This window comes from Coregonus clupeaformis, chromosome 19, assembly GCF_020615455.1.
Source record: "Coregonus clupeaformis isolate EN_2021a chromosome 19, ASM2061545v1, whole genome shotgun sequence".
In the NCBI taxonomy this organism is placed as follows: Eukaryota; Metazoa; Chordata; class Actinopteri; order Salmoniformes; family Salmonidae; genus Coregonus; species Coregonus clupeaformis.
The window spans coordinates 47,571,764-47,589,723 of NC_059210.1; the positions used below are offsets into that span (position 1 = coordinate 47,571,764).

Sequence of the window (17,960 nt, forward strand, 5' to 3'; positions counted from 1 at the left end):
CCTGCTTTAGTTTTTGCTTATAAGCAGGAATCAGGAGGATATAGTTATGGTCAGATTTGCCAAATGGAGGGCGAGGGAGAGCTTTGTATGCGTCTCTGTGTGTGGAGTAAAGGTGGTCTAGAGTTTTTTTTCCTCTGGTTGCACATTTAACATGCTGGTAGAAATTAGGTAGAAGGGATTTAAGTTTAAGCCGCGGGAAGTAGGGGTGCTGATGGGGCTGCAGCACCCACTGAAAAATCAGAATAAATAAACAAATATAATAAAAACAAATATTTTTTGGAAAGAAAAATGTTTTCACAAAAGTGCACTGGGCCTTTACCAGTATTAGCTGACTGATATACAGTGCATTCGGAAAGTATTCAGACCTCTTCACTTTTTCCACATTTTGTTAAATTACAGCCTTATTCTAAAATGGATTAAATAAATAAAAATCCTCATCAATCTAAACACAATACTACATAATGACAAACCGAAAACAGGTTTTTAGATTTTTCTTGCAAATCTATTCAAAATAAAAAACAGAAATACCTTATTTACATAAGTATTCAGACCCTTTGCTATGAGACTCGAAATTGAGCTCAGGTGCATCCTGTTTCTATTGATCATCCTTGAGATGTTTCTACAACTTGATTGGAGTCCACCTTCGGTAAATTCAATTGATTGGACATGATTTGGAAAGGCACACACCTGTCTATATAAGGTCCCACAGTTGACAGTGCATGTCAGAACAAAAACCAAGCCATGAGGTTGAAGGAATTGTCCGTAGAGCTCTGAGAAAGGATCGTGTCGAGGCACAGATCTGGGGAAGGGTACCAAAAAATGTCTGCAGCATTGGCGGTCCCCAAGAACACAGTGGCCTCCATCATTCTTAAATGGAAGAAGTTTGGAACCACCAAGACTCTTCCTAGAGCTGGCCGCCCGGCCAAATTGAGCAATCGGGGGAGAAGGGCCTTGGTCAGGGAGGACTCTCAGACCATGAGAAACAAGATTCTCTGGTCTGATGAAACCAAGATTGAACTCTTTGGCCTGAATGCCAAGCGTCACGTCTGGAGGAAACCTGGCACCATCCCTTCGGTGAAGCATGGTGGTGGTAGCATCATGCTTTGGGGATGTTTTTCAGCGGCAGGGACTGGGAGACTAGTCAGGATCGAGGGAAAGATGACCGGAGCAAGGTAAAGTGAGATCCTTGATGAAAACCTGCTCTAGAGTGCTCAGGACCTCAGACTGGGGTGACGGTTCACCTTCCAACAGGACAACGACCCTAAGCACACAGCCAAGACAACGCAGGAGTGGCTTCGGGACAAGTCTCTGAATGTCCTTGAGTGGCCCAGCCAGAGCCCGGACTTGAACCCGATCGAACATCTCTGAAGGGACCTGAAAATAGCTGTGCAGCGAAGCTCCATATCCAACCTAACAGAGTTTGAGAGGATCTGCACAGAAGAATGGGAGAAACCCCTCAAATAAAGGTGCGTCAAGCTTGTAGCTTCATACCCAAGAAGACTCAAGACTGTAATCACTGCCAAAGGTGCTTCAACAAAGTACTGAGTAAAGGGTCTGAATACTTATGTAAATGTGATATTTCTGTTTTTTTAGCAAACATTTCTAGAAACCTGTTTTTGCTTTGTCATTATGGGGTATTGTGCGTAGATTGATGAGGGTGGAAAAAACAATTTAATCAATTTTAGAATAAGGCTGTAATGTAACAAAATGTGGAAAAGGTCAAGGGGTCTGAATACTTTCCGAATGCACTGTATACCTTTGTAAAGCAGGAACAAACAAAAAAATCTGCATCTCCACTTTGGCAAAAAAAGGTAGTTGTATAATTAAGAACAGTATCTTGCAGGATTCAATAGTTGGAATTGTAAGGCTTGTTGCCCTGTCCCTTTCTCTGCAACTGTCATTCTAATAGAATCCAGAAATAACAAAACCTTGTCCTCAAACATTTACATCAAAAGGTGCAAAGTTATGGGCAAAGACACAAAACATCCACATCAAATTAAATATTTTTCTTGATCAAATAACATGGAAAACAACCACTTTTTGTGCAGTATTAATTTACCATCCTTACAAACCACTTCATGTAAATGTACATGACTGTATTGTACATAGGCTGGTCATCTAGGTTTGTACTTGTAGACTTTCCATCACCATGAAGAAAAACAATGCACAATACAGTAATTTAATACATTGAGACATCAAGTGGTTTGTGATGATGTGATGTGATGATGTGGCTCATTTTAGTTTTCACAATAAATAAGTTGCATTTGCAAAGTATTTCAAGAAACTGGAAAACATATCAAGCAAGTATTTTTATATACCACAAGTATTATCAGATGAACTGTTTTGTACAGATAATTATCAGACTCAAGTTACAAATGTTGGTAAACATTCAAACCCAAAGTCCTGACCTCGAGCACCAAAACCAGCCACCGGCCCAGTGTCCACAGCGCCATTCCATCCGCACCCTCCTGCCCCTTCAACCCTTCCCTGCTCCAAGCTGCCCCATCCAGCCTGGCCTAAATACACCAGGCAAACTGCAACCCTGTGCTTAACTATAGATAAATCCGACAGGAGAGTTTGAGTGATGAAAGTTGGACAGAGGATCTCGAAATCTCTGAGCAAGAAACACTTAGAACACTTTAAAAAACGAATGTTATCCTATTTTCTGGCAATTGCGCTGTTATTATGTGCCAGGTGTTAAGACAGTTATGAATGTCCATTTGCGAGATGTATTAGTCATTTCAATAGGCATATAGACTACAGATGTTATGATTTACCAGTATTAGAACCCAAATGCAGACAAGTACACCAAGCCAGAGAAGGTTTAACAGGTTTATTTAAAATGTTCAATAGTCCAGGTTTCCAATAATAGGGGAAGAGCAAGTCCAGGTTACAGGGAGGGTAACAGATCCAGGTCAGGGCAGGTGTGGTACCGTAATGTCCTAGTGTCCGTGGTGAGTCCAAAAGAGAGGTCCGGTAGTGGAGAGCAGGATGGTGGTGGCAGGAGTGAAGCGGAGGCAGGAGTCAGGTTCCAAATATCTGTGGCACAGGAGAAAAAGTAAATAGAACAGGCCAAAACACAAAGAGCAAAAATAAACAGGTTGAGTCGGCAGCGAGACTAACATGGTCGTCTTGACTATGATCTGACGATGAGTGGTAAGTTTGACCGGGTCTTAAAGGCTGAGGTGATTATGGTGAATGAGCTGCAGCTGGAACCCTGACTCCCGCACACCAGACTTCACTCCTGCAATCAAGGACAGACAGAGGGGAGGGAGAGAGCAGAGAGAGAGCTACCTAGCAGCAGTAGGCCTAACAACAGACCAAAATATGGGTTTATGATTCTAATTCAATTTTGCCATGGTTTGTTTAGCTAGATGCAGGTAGCCTATTGCCCATGATAGGCCTACATCTAATTTAAGATAGTCTACGGTAGCCTAGGCAAGATTTAAACTGAACGATTTAGCAGCTTGTTTAGTTCAAATTGACAGACTAATTTATTCAACATGATAGTGAGGCGATTTACATGTAAGAAGTGCTTGTGTTTCCCAATAGCCTGCTGGAATGGGCTATCGAGGATGGGGTCGTAATTTCAATCGCTGAATTCAATATTAATAATATGTATATGAACTGAATATGTTAGTCAACAACAGCCAGGGTTTGTTTTTGTTTTTTTACCTGTACCCCAATCTGACTGACTGTTATCAATCTAATGCGTTTTAACAACCGATCGGCAATTGCGATAGAGCTTTGATAACTTCAAATTTAATTAAGTAAAACATGTCTATTAGGGATTTATTATTCTCCTAAACTGATGGGATGACTAATTTAGAAATAATGCATTCTTGACTGGGCTAATGTAGGCTGTGACACCTGGCAAGGCTGTGATTGATGTGAAGAGAAGATAAGGATTGTGTCTTCAAATACAAGACTATAATGGTTTATTGTGATCTATGAGTCTTCCTTTGACATGGGAATGATGTCTAAGGGAGCTGGCTCTGCTCACTATGACAGGTTGTTATGATAATCTTGTGCCTGGATTAAGTGTGTAACAAATGGCGCCGAAGAGATGAGACCAACCCCCTGCATCAACGGATTGGCTGAGAAAGTTTAAACCACGCTCAAGTCTTTACTCTAATTGGCCAGCAGAGAAGTGGGAAACTTCCTCTGTCTAGTATTTGGGTATTGTTTCTGGAGCAATGTGTTAGTTCTCTGGAATGTCCTGCGAGGCATATCAGAGAGCCCGTATATACGAAACATCATATTTACCATTGAAGGTTTTTGCATTAATTAAAATAACTAGTATACCTTAGAAGTCGTGTTGACCTCTTTTGTTCCTAATGCCAGATTTGAATTGACGCAACTTTGACAATTGGTGACACCCGTCGTGATCTGGTAGAAGGGACTTCGCTGGATACTTTCCGGCCCATTGGTCATCTCTTTCATTGGACTGTGTTTCACAAAAAGTCCGGACAAAATTAAAGGTAAGCAGATGCCTATTGTTAAATAACTGAAAATCTGCAAATTGGCTTTATTCAAATTAATTTTGTGAAACAACTGTCTGATGTAAGTGAACTAAATTATGAAACCACTATGAGTAGATAAGCACAATATTGTGACATGTAAACCTGTGGTGAATGTGATGTTAAAACATTGGTACCATTGAGTATTGTTTCTTTGACACATATCCAGAAGAGATATGGCTAGGTTCTGAGAAAAATACTGAAGTCTCCAGGCTAGGATCACCAGGGGTGAGAACTGTGAGATACAGGGAATTATTGGCTAAGGGCGTTGACTGCTGACACATATCCATCGAGATATGGCTAGGATTAGAGGAGCGCCAAAATTTTAGTTGAGTATTGTTTCTTTGACACATATCCAGAAGAGATATGGCTAGGTTCTGAGAAAATACTGAAGTCTCCAGGCTAGGATCACCAGGGGTGAGAACTGGAGATACAGGGAATTATTGGCTAAGGGCAGAGGAGCGCCAAAATTTTAGTTGAGTATTGTTTCTGAGACACATATCCAGAAGAGATATGGCTAGGTTCTGAGGAAAATACTGAAGTCTCTGGACCACAAATGGTGGAACCGTGAGATACAGGGATTAATTGATTAAAGTGTAACGTTGTGGCACATATCCACTGAAGATATGGCTAGGATCATAATGGCCACTTAAATTTTAGATAGTGTTACGCTACTGACAGGTATCAGAAGGCTAGATACGGATAGAGTCAGGGGGACACTGGGTGTTGTATGCATGAGTGCGCGAATGATCACAGACGAAATAAAATAGTGAATAGGGGTTATTAAAAAACTAATAAACCTGTATATTAAGACGTCTGTGGCTGACTAAGCGGTATAATTTGGGAATAACTGTTGGATTTGTGGTTGCTTAAACCATATAACCCGTTAAAAACAATTGGGAACATAAAGCTAAAGTGATGAATTGTGTGACTGAACTAAAACGGTTGAATTGATATATTGAAATATAACGTTTGGTGTTTGAAATAGCATAATACTGCTTTTGAATAGTTGTGTCGAAACAATTCGGTTTAGTATTTGATTTGAGGTTTGATGTTTGACATAGAATAATACTGGTTTTAGGTGCTTGGTTTGGGCTATTTGGTTTATTATTTGATTTAACGTTTGATGTTTGACCGTGCAAAATACTGGTTAAACAATTAGACCGAAATAATTCGGTTTATAAACGTGCACCAACTTTAACTAATTAGGTGGGAATTATTTGATTTAAATAAATGGACTGGAGTACTTTGAGTAACGGCGGAATATTGGAGCCGCGCTGGGACGAGAAGCAGCTCCTCACAGCTCCTCAAAAAGGTAGAGTTGCGAGGGGAGGGGCTGGAGAGAGCGAAAGTGTGGCTTTTGGAGCCATGAAAAGACTGGGAGATGGCTGGGAACGCATGTGGGTATCTGGCGAGAGAGTGTTCTAAACTTGCTCACCGAGCGTAGACGTGCGTTGGGTGAGAAAGTAGAGAATATTTACATGTGCGTTTTTGGTAATTTGGCAGACGCTCTTGTCTAGAGCGATTTATGGGAACAATTGGGGTTGAGTGCCTTGCTCGAGGGCACATCGGCAGATTTTTCGCCTGGTCGGCTCGGGGATTGTAACCGGCGACCTCTCGGTTGTTGGCGCGGCGCTATTGGTTACTAAACTGCCAGCCGCCCCATATGAGTTTAAGATTGTGGCGTTGTTGGATAATATGATGGCGGATTAAACTGACCATAAGTAATGTTGTTTTAGACGTAATGTATAATATAGTACAAAACAAATAGAGGGTTAAATTGAACTAATTATCATGGTAGAGCTAACGTAGTACAGTGAGGGAACTTCATTTTGTGTCAGAGGGTAAAATGAGAAATCATTGTAATATGCTATTGGTGGAAATCTATTTTTCATTTCAAGGCATGGAGTAACAATCTGCATTTATGAGTGTAAATTCCACGGCTGATGTGTTGATTGAATGGGTACGATGGAGTATTTGGTTTGGTAATGTTGAATGGAGTATTTGTAGCGAGCGTGTTTAGGGGGTAAATAGAAAAACTAAATTATACAATAGGGAATCAAAGAGAGAGATAGTTTTTGCTGAGGTGAAAGCTACTGCGATTTTCATTTGGTGACGTCACTTGCTCTATGAACTGGGAGTAGTTACTTTGAGAGCATCACAGATGGTGTGGAGTGACTGGCGATATCCCTGGTTCGAACACAGGTAGGGACAGTAGACAAAGCTTTCGCAGTGGGGCTATATACCTAGATTACTATGTGGAATGTGAAAGATTGAATTAGATAGCTTAAATAGAACTATTCTAGAAAAGTCTATGAAAATATGTAATAAGGTTACCATGCGCTCTCCCCGAAGGAGCAAGGGGATGGTGAGAGACAGTATAGTTCAGATGATAAGAATGTCATTAAGCGTATGCTGACCAACGATAGCAAGTATTTGTTTTATTAATTAGGGCATAATCAGAGAGAACAGTTAAATACATTGAATAGCGAACTGAAATGGGTTAGCGGTGAAATACAAGATAGATGGACCATTTTGAAACGATAATTTATTTTGGTTAGGATGAAAGTATGCATTGGCTGTTGTGCTGGGGAATGGCGCCAGCCTGTAGTGGATTATGGATTTGTTACATAAACTTATATTTTGGACTGGGGTGATAAAATAGGCTACAATTGTAGCATAATCAGAAAAAATACACAATTTAATGTGAATTAGTTATTACAATTGTTGTTGATAGTTGTTACGGTTATTATCATTGATCCAGTAATGATATAAGGATAGTAGAGGAAGGCAGGGGATTTAATCTCATTTAGGGAAGTTATATTAGGAAGAAAATACCATTAAATTAGGGAACATTTGATGTAACTGTGATTGTATTGGCTAAAAACTCAAATATGACATTTACAGGGAGGACAGGAACAATAGAAGGGAAGACAGGTTTTCCTAGGGGGTTGAATAAATAATTGATAAATGGATTATTTCAGATGAGATCACATGTAGCAGAGTTAGGGTAATCAATTAAATAATCATTGTATACTCGAGGAATTTTGAGTGGTTTAATGGATTAGTTAGGAGGAATTAGAATGATACAAACAATTATTGATGGGTTAAGACTGGGAATATCTATCATGTTTTGTGTGTAATACCATCTTTTAGATTATAACTAGGAGAGGGAGATTAGCTCATCTCTTTCTTTGTGATTGTTGTTTTTTCAAATTGGGTTAAAATGGGTTCACAGAGCCAGAGGCTGTACAGAGAAAGGTGGAGCCCCCATGTTGTCCTAGTGAAAGAACATTCAGAGGAATGTTTATCACTAGGTAAATATATAAAACAAGGGAAGAACATTACTGACTGGCAGAATACACCAAATGGGGATCAGTATGGCCACTCCACTGGGAGATATAGAATAAAGTTGAATGGGAGAGCAAAAACCCAGCCCAGTGTCCATCTGGAGATAAGTTTTAACGGATGACAGGAAGAGATTTTCTTAACTCAGGAACAGGAGGCTGAGTTAGCAGCAATTCTGTTCAAATTATGGTCACAAGGACAACAGATGTAGGACTAATAAAGGGGGTAGCTCCAGTAAAAGTGATTCCTCGATTCAATAATAGACCATACCAAAAATGACATACTATGAAACCAGAAGCAATAAAAGGGATAACACCTACATTTGAGCATTTACTTAAGGGAGGGGTGATAATTCCTGGAGATGAGGTACAATGAAACTCTCCAATATTTCCTGTTAGAAAGGAGGCACCTAGCGCCGACTGGAGGATGGTCATGGACTTACAGTTAGTTTCAGAAAGTCTTACAATCTTTGCCCAGGCTATAACTAATAATTTGGGAAAGTTTGAACATAGGGAAGGATGCAAATGTTAGTTTATATAGATGATATTCTATTGGCTAATCCCACTCAGGAGGGATGTAAGAGGGATACAATCCAATTGTTAACCTTCCTGGAAGAACAGGGACACTAAGTGAGCAGAAAGAAACTTAAACTTTGGTAGATCGAGGTCATTTACCTAGGACACACTATAACACAGGAGGGGGAGAATGTTAAACTCATCCATAAAAACTGCTATATTTGGAGCGCCAAAACCGTTAAAACAAAAAACAAATGATGAGCTTATTGGTAATGATAAAGTGCTGTAAAGTTTGCGTACTCCATTATGTACTGCATACGGGTAAATTAAGTGATCTTATCTATGGGAAGGCAATGGTAGCCCATGGTAAAGTAATTTGGAACTCTAAGGAGGCATACATACATCAGGGATGTTATCCAAATGGTAGAGAGTAACGAGGGATATGACATTGGTAGTGATTTAAAGATGATGAGGTTTTTGGTGGGCTATTAGATATAACTGGGTTAATCATGAACATAGAGATTTTATTCTTTGTTGCTAGACAGAAGACTTAGGTGACTTAAGAAATAGACTTGTCATGTCCAACAATTAGTCTTCAGGTCAAGCCCGGGAGAGCCTGGGTAGAACAGAGTTTGAACTAAACATAAGTGTTTTTATAAGATAAGAGATTGATTGATTGGATTACTAATTGATTCTGAACTGGATGAAAGTTGAATTTAGCTTCCATAAAAGACAAAGGAAGTGGGAGGAGCAATAAAGGAGCAAAAGATAATCTAAAAAATGAAAGGCATGGCAATAGGATGATAAATTACATAAGAAATGGTTTAGAAAGGTGGTAATATTGACACATGGGCAAATCATGTGTCAAAAAGGGGGGAGTGATAGGATTAAATAATATTGATAGAATTAAATAAAAATACTTAAAAAGAAAAAACAACAATAGAAATTGAGAGCTGAGCATGTATGTGTGAAGATAGTTTATTAACCACACCCGTATGTCAGAGGTTTTGTGCCCCACAGGTGAACTAAAGGAGAAGGTGACCCACTCTATCACACCAGGAGACTGGGTGTGGATCCAGTCCCTAAAAGAAGAAAAACTGGAAGCAGGCCTGTTGGGAAGGGCCCTATCAAGTCCTATTAGATCAATCTGGGTGCATGTCACACACTGCAAAAAGGTAAACCCAGTTACACCTGATGAACAAACACAGAGTTAGGAGAAAGATCCGATCACCATTAGGGCTCGGGGGTTGGCTCCTTAACGAAGATTCCCTTACCCTGTCTGATCATCCCTGTGTGAGTTTGGTAGAAGGTGAAGTAATGGGTTGGCGTCTGACATGTTCTCAGGGCAAGGGTGGGGATTCACAGGTCTCCTGACGGTAGGTAGCTGTCTGATTGTGGGGGCCATATTCCTAACACACTCAAACCCTTCTGATCAGCCGAAAGTAGTAGTTAACCTAAAACAAGTTGATAAAATGATACCTGAGCATAGTCTATGAAGGCATAGGAGACAGCTAGACGTAGGGAAAGGGGAAGATTAGGGACTTTAGGGGAGGACATCACTATATGTGTGTCGCCGTGTACATCCTGGGACTATGTAGTTGCTCATATCGAGAGCGTTGGGGATATGTAAATCTCCATACACAGTTTGGGGACAGGTGGAGACAGGGTGTAGGAATCTTGACCGGTGGTTGGAATGGATTTAGTATACGGCAAGAACTATGTCTAAAGAGGACTGTTGAAAGACTGGTGAAAGAGTCTTGTAGTAACTTGAACTATCTGTGTCCCCCGATAACAAAGTCATTCCGACCTAGGTTGCCTACGTTTGAAGTCTCAGGGGATTCTAATCGTTTTTCTAGGACTAGTAAGATAGGATACAGAGTAGGGCATCTTAGCTCTGCTCCTACACAGAGAATATCACAACTGAAAGAAAACATGACTAATATTTCCTCTTTGTTGCAGCCAGAGGATTGTAGGAACTAAAGCCAGGCCTGTGCTGACATCTGATGGTTGTGTGGTGATAACTGATTGTGAACTCACCTACATACGCAAACAATCAAATGTGTCAGAGACTGGTGAGTTGTCAAATAGAAAGTAGGACCTCCTCCTGGGATCCTTTGATGAAAGGATCCTGTGATGGGATAGGAGTACCTCGAGAGGTTCCAGAACAATTCAAAGCTAGGAATCAGACCGCAGTTGAGTTTGAATCAAGTATTTTTTGTTGGTCAACAATTAATAAAAACTTAGATTGGATAAATTATATTTACCATAACCAGCAAAGATTTATAAACCACACTTGTGATGCAATAAAGGGATTAGATGAGCAGACAGCGGCAACTATCTTAATGACAAAGCAGAATAGAATAGCGTTAGATATGCTTTTGGCTGAGAGGGGCGGAGTTTGTGTTCTGTTTGGATCTATGTGCTGTATTTTCATCCTCAAACAATATAGCACCGGACGGGTCAGTGACAAAAGAGCTTCATGGGAGTAACTACGCTGACAAACAAACTGGCTGAGAACTCTGATATTGATAGCTCCATAAACGGTTGGTTTGATAACATATTTGATAAATGGAAAACTATTGTTGTAACTATTCTGGGTGAAGTTATAGCTAATATGGGTATACTTGTTCTTTGTGGATGTTGTCTTATTTCCTGTGTCTGAGGTTTGGTGAGAAAGGAGATGGAGAAGGTGATTTCCCACAGATGGTGAGATACGGCCCAATCCTGGACTCCAACCTAGGAATGGAGGATATGACCTACCAGGCTTGGTGGAGTGACACTAGAGGGTGTCTAAAGGGGGCCAAAATATACTTCTCTGTTTGTGTTTTATGTTTTAATAGTCTTATGTTTTGTGTTCTATTAATCCTGTGTTTTATGCTTTATTAATCAAGTTAACCATGTGAATGTTTGTCTTTTCTTATGTGATGGTTTGAAGTTCCTTGGTGACTGGTAACAATTTGCAAGTTGGGTGTAGATGAACTGAGGGTTTGCATTTTTAGTAACATTATGGCCTATTAATAAAAGTGTGATTTTTTGTTTGTATTGTATTATAATGAATGACAATCTGTGTTTTCTTATTTTTTGAATCACACCTTATGAGGTGTGAAAAGGGGACTATTAGGGATTTATTATTCTCCTAAACTGATGGGATGACTAATTTAGAAATAATGCATTCTTGACTGGGCTAATGTAGGCTGTGACACCTGGCAAGGCTGTGATTGATGTGAAGAGAAGATAAGGATTGTGTCTTCAAATACAAGACTATAATGGTTTATTGTGATCTATGAGTCTTCCTTTGACATGGGAATGATGTCTAAGGGAGCTGGCTCTGCTCACTATGACAGGTTGTTATGATAATCTTGTGCCTGGATTAAGTGTGTAACAAATGGCGCCGAAGAGATGAGACCAACCCCCTGCATCAACGGATTGGCTGAGAAAGTTTAAACCACGCTCAAGTCTTTACTCTAATTGGCCAGCAGAGAAGTGGGAAACTTCCTCTGTCTAGTATTTGGGTATTGTTTCTGGAGCAATGTGTTAGTTCTCTGGAATGTCCTGCGAGGCATATCAGAGAGCCCGTATATACGAAACATCATATTTACCATTGAAGGTTTTTGCATTAATTAAAATAACTAGTATACCTTAGAAGTCGTGTTGACCTCTTTTGTTCCTAATGCCAGATTTGAATTGACGCAACTTTGACATGTCCATTAATAATTGCATATTAACACATGGCTACAACACCAATAAACGGAAGTTATTGGCTATTTATTAAATCCGTTTGCTAGATTCAGGTAGGCTACACAAGTGCCACAAATTGATTTGCAATGACTCCAGTGATATCGTCATTTCAACATATGTATTGTATCAAATGGTAGCCTACAGTAAGTAGCCTACAATGGCATATAAGTTAATAGGCTACTTCTCCACATTTAATGTCAGTTTCATTGAGGACTTTTCCCAATAACAGAAGAACGCGAGGGAGTTCGATAACTACCATTTCAAATTTCCACTCGCGCTGCCTGCCACTGAGACACTTCGTTTGATCCCGTTTTCCATAAGCATTAGAATGCAGTTTAAACCACCTACGTGCAAATTTATCTAATGTGCTCTAGTGCGCCGAAATTAGTTTTCCAGTGCTTTGTCGCCGTTATTTCTTGATGCGCATCAGTTCTAGCGTGTTAATTTTTTTTTATGGAAAAAAATAGGTTTCTCCATAATGACAATCTAAATAGCCTACCTACAACTGCTAAAAAGTTGTCACGACGTGCTCTCCCGTGACCCACTAGTGGACTCTTGCAGCGTTCAAATGCTAGTCGGAACAAGGAAACATCTGACTTGCTAACTTGATTTTATTTAATTAACTAGGAAAGTCACTTAAGAACAAATTCGTGTTTACAATGACGGCCTACCAAAAGGCAAAGGGCCTCCTGCGGGGACGGGGCAAGGATAAATAAATAAATAAATAAATGAATATATAAATATAGGACCAAACACACATCACTACATAAAGAGAGACCTAAGAAAAGAACATAGCATGGCAGCAACACAGCAAGGTAGCAACCCAACATGAAAACAACATGGTAGCAGCACAATACATGGTACAAACATTATTGGGCACAGACAACAGCACAAAGGGCAAGAAAGTCGAGACAACAATACATCACACTAAGCAGCCACAACTGTCAGTAAGAGAGTCCATGATTGAGTCTTTGAATGAAGACATGGAGATAAAACTGTCCAGTTTTAGTGTTTTTTGCAGCTCGTTCCAGTCGCTAGCTGCAGCGAACTGGAACGAGGAGCGACCCGGGGATGTGTGTGCTTTGGGGACCTTTAACAGAATGTGACTGGCAGAACGGGAGTTGTATATGGAGGATGAGGGCTGCAGCAGGTATCTAACTGGTCGGCATAAACTGAATTCTGCAGTGCTCTCTCAACACACACTCCCTTAGGCCCTCCCCACTACTCAATCACTCAGCAACAGCCTGCCTCACTGCCTGATAGTCCGCAGCAGGTCACAGTGAAATATATATATTTAAAGATAAATGCCATGGCGGCTGCGGTGTAACTTAGAAGTAGCCAAAAACCCGCAACCAATACATTTTCACCCGCAACATCGTTTTTAAAGTATCCCAATTTCAGAAAATCGCGGAAATGGCAACCCTATTTGCGTCCATTGATTTCCCGCAGTTTGAACCCAAAAAAGGAACTCGCAATGTAGCAAACGTCCGCCCCAAAGATAGACAAGTGATGTTGATTGACACGTTGGATGAAGGTTGTTGTTGTTTGTAAGATGTCTATCATTTGTTTGTTGTATTGTTTTGTGTAATATACTACTTCTTTAGCCTGCACTACATCACTCAATGTTATGTAAACAAAACCATTTCCCCCAGTAGCTAGAATTGAGCGAATATTAATGCGCATGGATGCTGTTGTCCTACTACTTATTGTTTAGGCATAGATGCGTCTCAGGTAACGTTAAGTTTGTTAGGGTTCTTACTCATCTCTTTAATTGTGGTGTTATTTGAAGTAGCCTAGGAACAACGATGCATTTATTTGATGAGGATGTGTGTATATGAATGTGCGTACAATTAGCTACAGCTACCCTTGTTTTGACAGTGCAATTTAGTTTTGTATTATAATAAAACAAGGTGGCTGTAAATGAAATGACGTCTTCATATCAGCCATTGCATGATTTTCTATTTTGACAGTGTTTCTTATTGAAGCAGGCCTAATAGAAGACCGCCAATCAAGTGATCTGCCCAGGAAGTGGAGGACTGTAGCCCAGCCATCAAACCAAGGATCCATGTCTGTCCTCCCCCAGCCAGGCAACTCCCACCGGCCCAACACATGGCTCCATACACAAAGCAGGACACCCCACCATCCCAAGACTAGAGCCCAGCCCAGGACACCCCATGCAGCCATGGCTCCATCCACCCAGCAGCCTCCACTCAACACCAGGCAGGTCCGGGCTCCAACAACCAGGCAGGTCCGACCTCCAAAGACGGCTCCAACAACCAGGCAGGTCCGGCAGCTAAAGACGGCTCCCACAACCAGGCAGGTCCGGCAGCCAAAGACGGCTTCAACAACCAGGCAGGTCCAGCAGCCAAAGACGGCTTCAACAACCAGGCAGGTCCGGCAGCCAAAGACGGCTCCCACAACCAGGCAGGTCCAGCAGCCAAAGACTGCTCCCACAACAAGGCAGGTCCAGCAGCCAAAGATGGCTCCAACAACCAAAAACACCTCTAAAACCCAGAACCAGAGGGGTTCCAGTGCCCATAAGGTTAAAGGCCCTAAATCCTCCTGTGCCCAGCAGAAGCAGCCCAGAGTACCCAGGCTTGGAGGCTCTGTCCAACCTGTGACCACTAACGTGACCCCGGTCAAGCCCCAACCGAGGCCCCAGCCCCAACCTCATCCCCAGAGGCCATATACACGGTCCCAGCACAGAAACCAGCCACAGGCCCATTGTCCACAACCCTATTCCATCAAAACGCGATCCTCCTCCACCACCCGTAGCTCAGCTAAGACTCCTACCTGCCCCTCAACCAAACCTAAGCCTTCCATTCCACCTAAATCTAAGCCGCCCAAAACTGCCAACCTAATTTCCGGCACAACGCCTGAAACAGGCCCCCATGACACCACCCCCAGCCTCCCTGCTCCCTTCCAGTCCTATGAGAACATTATGATCTGTGATCAATTCCTGCTGGGGTACTGCCCCAAGAGGGAGGGGTGCCACCTGTACCACACGCAGTACCCCTTCCACTGGCAGCTGAAGAGGACTGACACCCCGGAGTGGGTCAGCCTGGAACCCAGCTCCCAGCTCGAAGCAGAACGTTGGTTCTGTGACCCAGATAAGGAAAGGGTCTACCTGACACGTTGGTGAGTGAGTGAGTGGCACGAGGTAGATGTTGCCCCCCACCACAGATCTTCAGATGATCCTGGCCTATATCCCGAATTCTAACCATGAGAAAATGTCTGACCCTGTATCAATGGTAAGGGGCAACTTCTACCTTCTCAGAGTGGGTATAATTAACATACTTGGGTTAAATACTTGAGGTTGGAGCTTGCACCTTTGGGATTATTCCATTGGTTCCTTTAAAATGGGTAGCTGAAGTATTTGACCCAGGTCTGATGGGTAATGGTAACGTTATGTGAAGTAAAGTAAGTCTTTCATCTCTTAATAATCATTCACATTTGAAAAGAACTACTCCCTCAGACGGCTCTTCTTCTAGGACTCTCAAGGACCAACTCTGCCTGAACTTCGTCTCGCTGATGGTGGAGAATTCCACTGTGTACAGCCAAGTCAGGAGGCTGTCCAACACCACTGACCCAGCGCTGAACCCTCACTTCCCAACACATTGGCGCTTCTACTGGGAATCTGACTATGGCTGGGAAGCCTATGGAGAAGTGTGTCCCACCTACCAAACTCGGTTCTCCCTCTTGTGGGGTTTTTACTTCATGTTTGGTGTGAGGAAGTGATAGCCTACTGGCCATCTCAAATTTGACAAAGCGTTTTTCATTTGTTTAGAGAAGTTGTTCTTAGCCCTCAGACTGTAGATGGCTTTCCTCTCCTTTCCTTGATTACCTCTGATGGATGAAATGGATTGTTAGAACATGTCCTGACCTTTTGAAGTGACCTATGACTCCTTTGGAGTAGATTGACCCTAATAACGGATACTGGATCAGATAATTTAGCAAATGTCTAATGGTTAAATTCAGGACTGGGGGTAGGGAAATCTGTTTCTAGATCTGTGGTTTGGGGCTGACTTCATCCTCCTCCCCTGTACCACCTAGGAGAACCTTGAGCTCATACTGGACTGTCTTAGTAAGGGTCAGGACAGCTGCTGGCTGGGTAAAGACTGGGCCTGTGTAAATCTCAAGATGCTTACAGAGAAAAACTTCATCACAGACTCCACACACCGCATCAGATGCAGACCCACCTTCCGCTCGCCAGACTCCCTAAAACACCACCTCAGGTACAAGCATGCTGTCAGTTACAGGTTGCATTGGATTTCACTGTGGATGTTGTTCATACTGTCTTTCATTTTCATTGCCTTGAGAAGTGAAAATCAATTCCAGTGTTAACAAGACAATGTGAATCTCCTAGGATACTCCCAGTTGGACAGGTGACCCTCCCAAGTCTTGAGGTGGACCCTATGGAGAATTTCAACTGCCGGTACCCCCCGATGTGGACCCTGAGTCCAGGGAACCCCTTTTCCATGCTGGAGGTTCCCCCTGGGACGCTGGTTTACAGGACGGTCCACGACCTGTTCCACAGAACCATGCCAGAGAGCCAGGCCCAGATCACCAGCCTGCAGCAGGTCCAAAACACCTTCCAGTGGGACAAGTATAGAATGTAAGACTTGCCTCAATAACATTCTGCACTTCAAATACATAATAAATACATTAAATTGATTCCAATGGAGGGTTGTATTGTTGATTGTGTTTTCCAGGCAGAAGAAGCACATGGAGGACACGCAGGACAATTGTAGCGTGGTCCTGGAGAGACACCTGTTCCATGGAACATCCGAGAGCGCCGCCATGGACATCTGCCGACAGAACTTCGACCCGCGCGTGGCGAAACCCACTAGTCATTACGGCCGTGGCGTTTACTTTGCCCGCGAAGCTCTGCGGTCCAGCCTCTACTCCATCAGAGGGCCGGGGGGAGACTTTACAGACTGTGGGTTCATGTTCCTGGCTAAGGTGCTTGTGGGTAAAGCCTGTGTAGGAAAGATTGACTATGTCCGTCCCCCTCAACTCCCCAACCCCACTAAGTTCGGACGGCATCACTACGATTCCTGTGCGGATCAGAAGCATCCTACCATATTTGTTGTGTTTGACAGCAGCCAGTGCTACCCCTACTACCTCATCAATTACAAAGTCCTGGGAAACAATGGCAGTGCTGTGTGAAGGGCCTAGAAAACAGAACCAGGACTGGTTTAGGAGGGCACATTATTTTGGACGGAGCATTGTTAACTTTTTTCTGTTATTACACTTTTATTTACATTTTCACTTGAAATTGGAGAGCCAGTTATTTGCAACACTGAAATGTACTATAATAATGTTCAATAAAAAATGTTGTGGCACAATTAACTATTAGGTCAAGAGTTCAAGACTATCTTGTTGATTGCCGGGGCGGCAGGTAGCTTAGTGGTTAAGAGCGTTGTGCCAGTAACCGAAAGGTCGCTGGTTCTAATCCCCGAGCCGACTAGGTGAACAATCTGTCGATGTGCCCTTGAGCAAGGCACTTAACCCTAATTGCTCCTGTAAGTCGCTCTGGATAAGAGTGTCTGCTAAATGACTAAAATGTAAATGTTGATTGATTCTGTTTCTTTTGTTGCGTTGCGTTTTAATTTAGGTCACTATCAACATTTAATAGTCTGTTTGTAGAACTATACTGAAAACAAAATGTTAAAGACATTTTCTTTGTGTCTTGGTAAAAGGCCCTCTGTGTGAGGAAGAAAAGGGTAAAGAAGTCAAACTGTTCCTAAGCCTTGTCTATGAAGACCAGTTAAGTTACTAACAGCTCAGTTTCTTTCATCAACTCTGTTAAGTTGTCTGTGTTCAATGAGAAGTAATA

The 17,960-nt window shown here is 42.1% G+C and overlaps 1 protein-coding gene across 1 annotated transcript; it reads left to right on the forward strand.

Annotated features, from left to right (window-relative positions):
- The first annotated feature begins 13,236 nt into the window (after window positions 1-13,236).
- Window positions 13,237-17,508, forward strand: LOC121532187 (protein mono-ADP-ribosyltransferase TIPARP-like). The gene is made up of 6 exons (XM_041837963.1): window positions 13,237-13,655; window positions 14,107-15,259; window positions 15,613-15,787; window positions 16,175-16,356; window positions 16,488-16,736; window positions 16,834-17,508. The coding sequence occupies exons 1-6, from the start codon at window positions 13,535-13,537 to the stop codon at window positions 17,288-17,290; spliced, it is 2,337 nt and encodes a 778-aa protein (XP_041693897.1). The 5' UTR covers window positions 13,237-13,534; the 3' UTR covers window positions 17,291-17,508.
- Window positions 17,509-17,960: the final 452 nt, after the last annotated feature.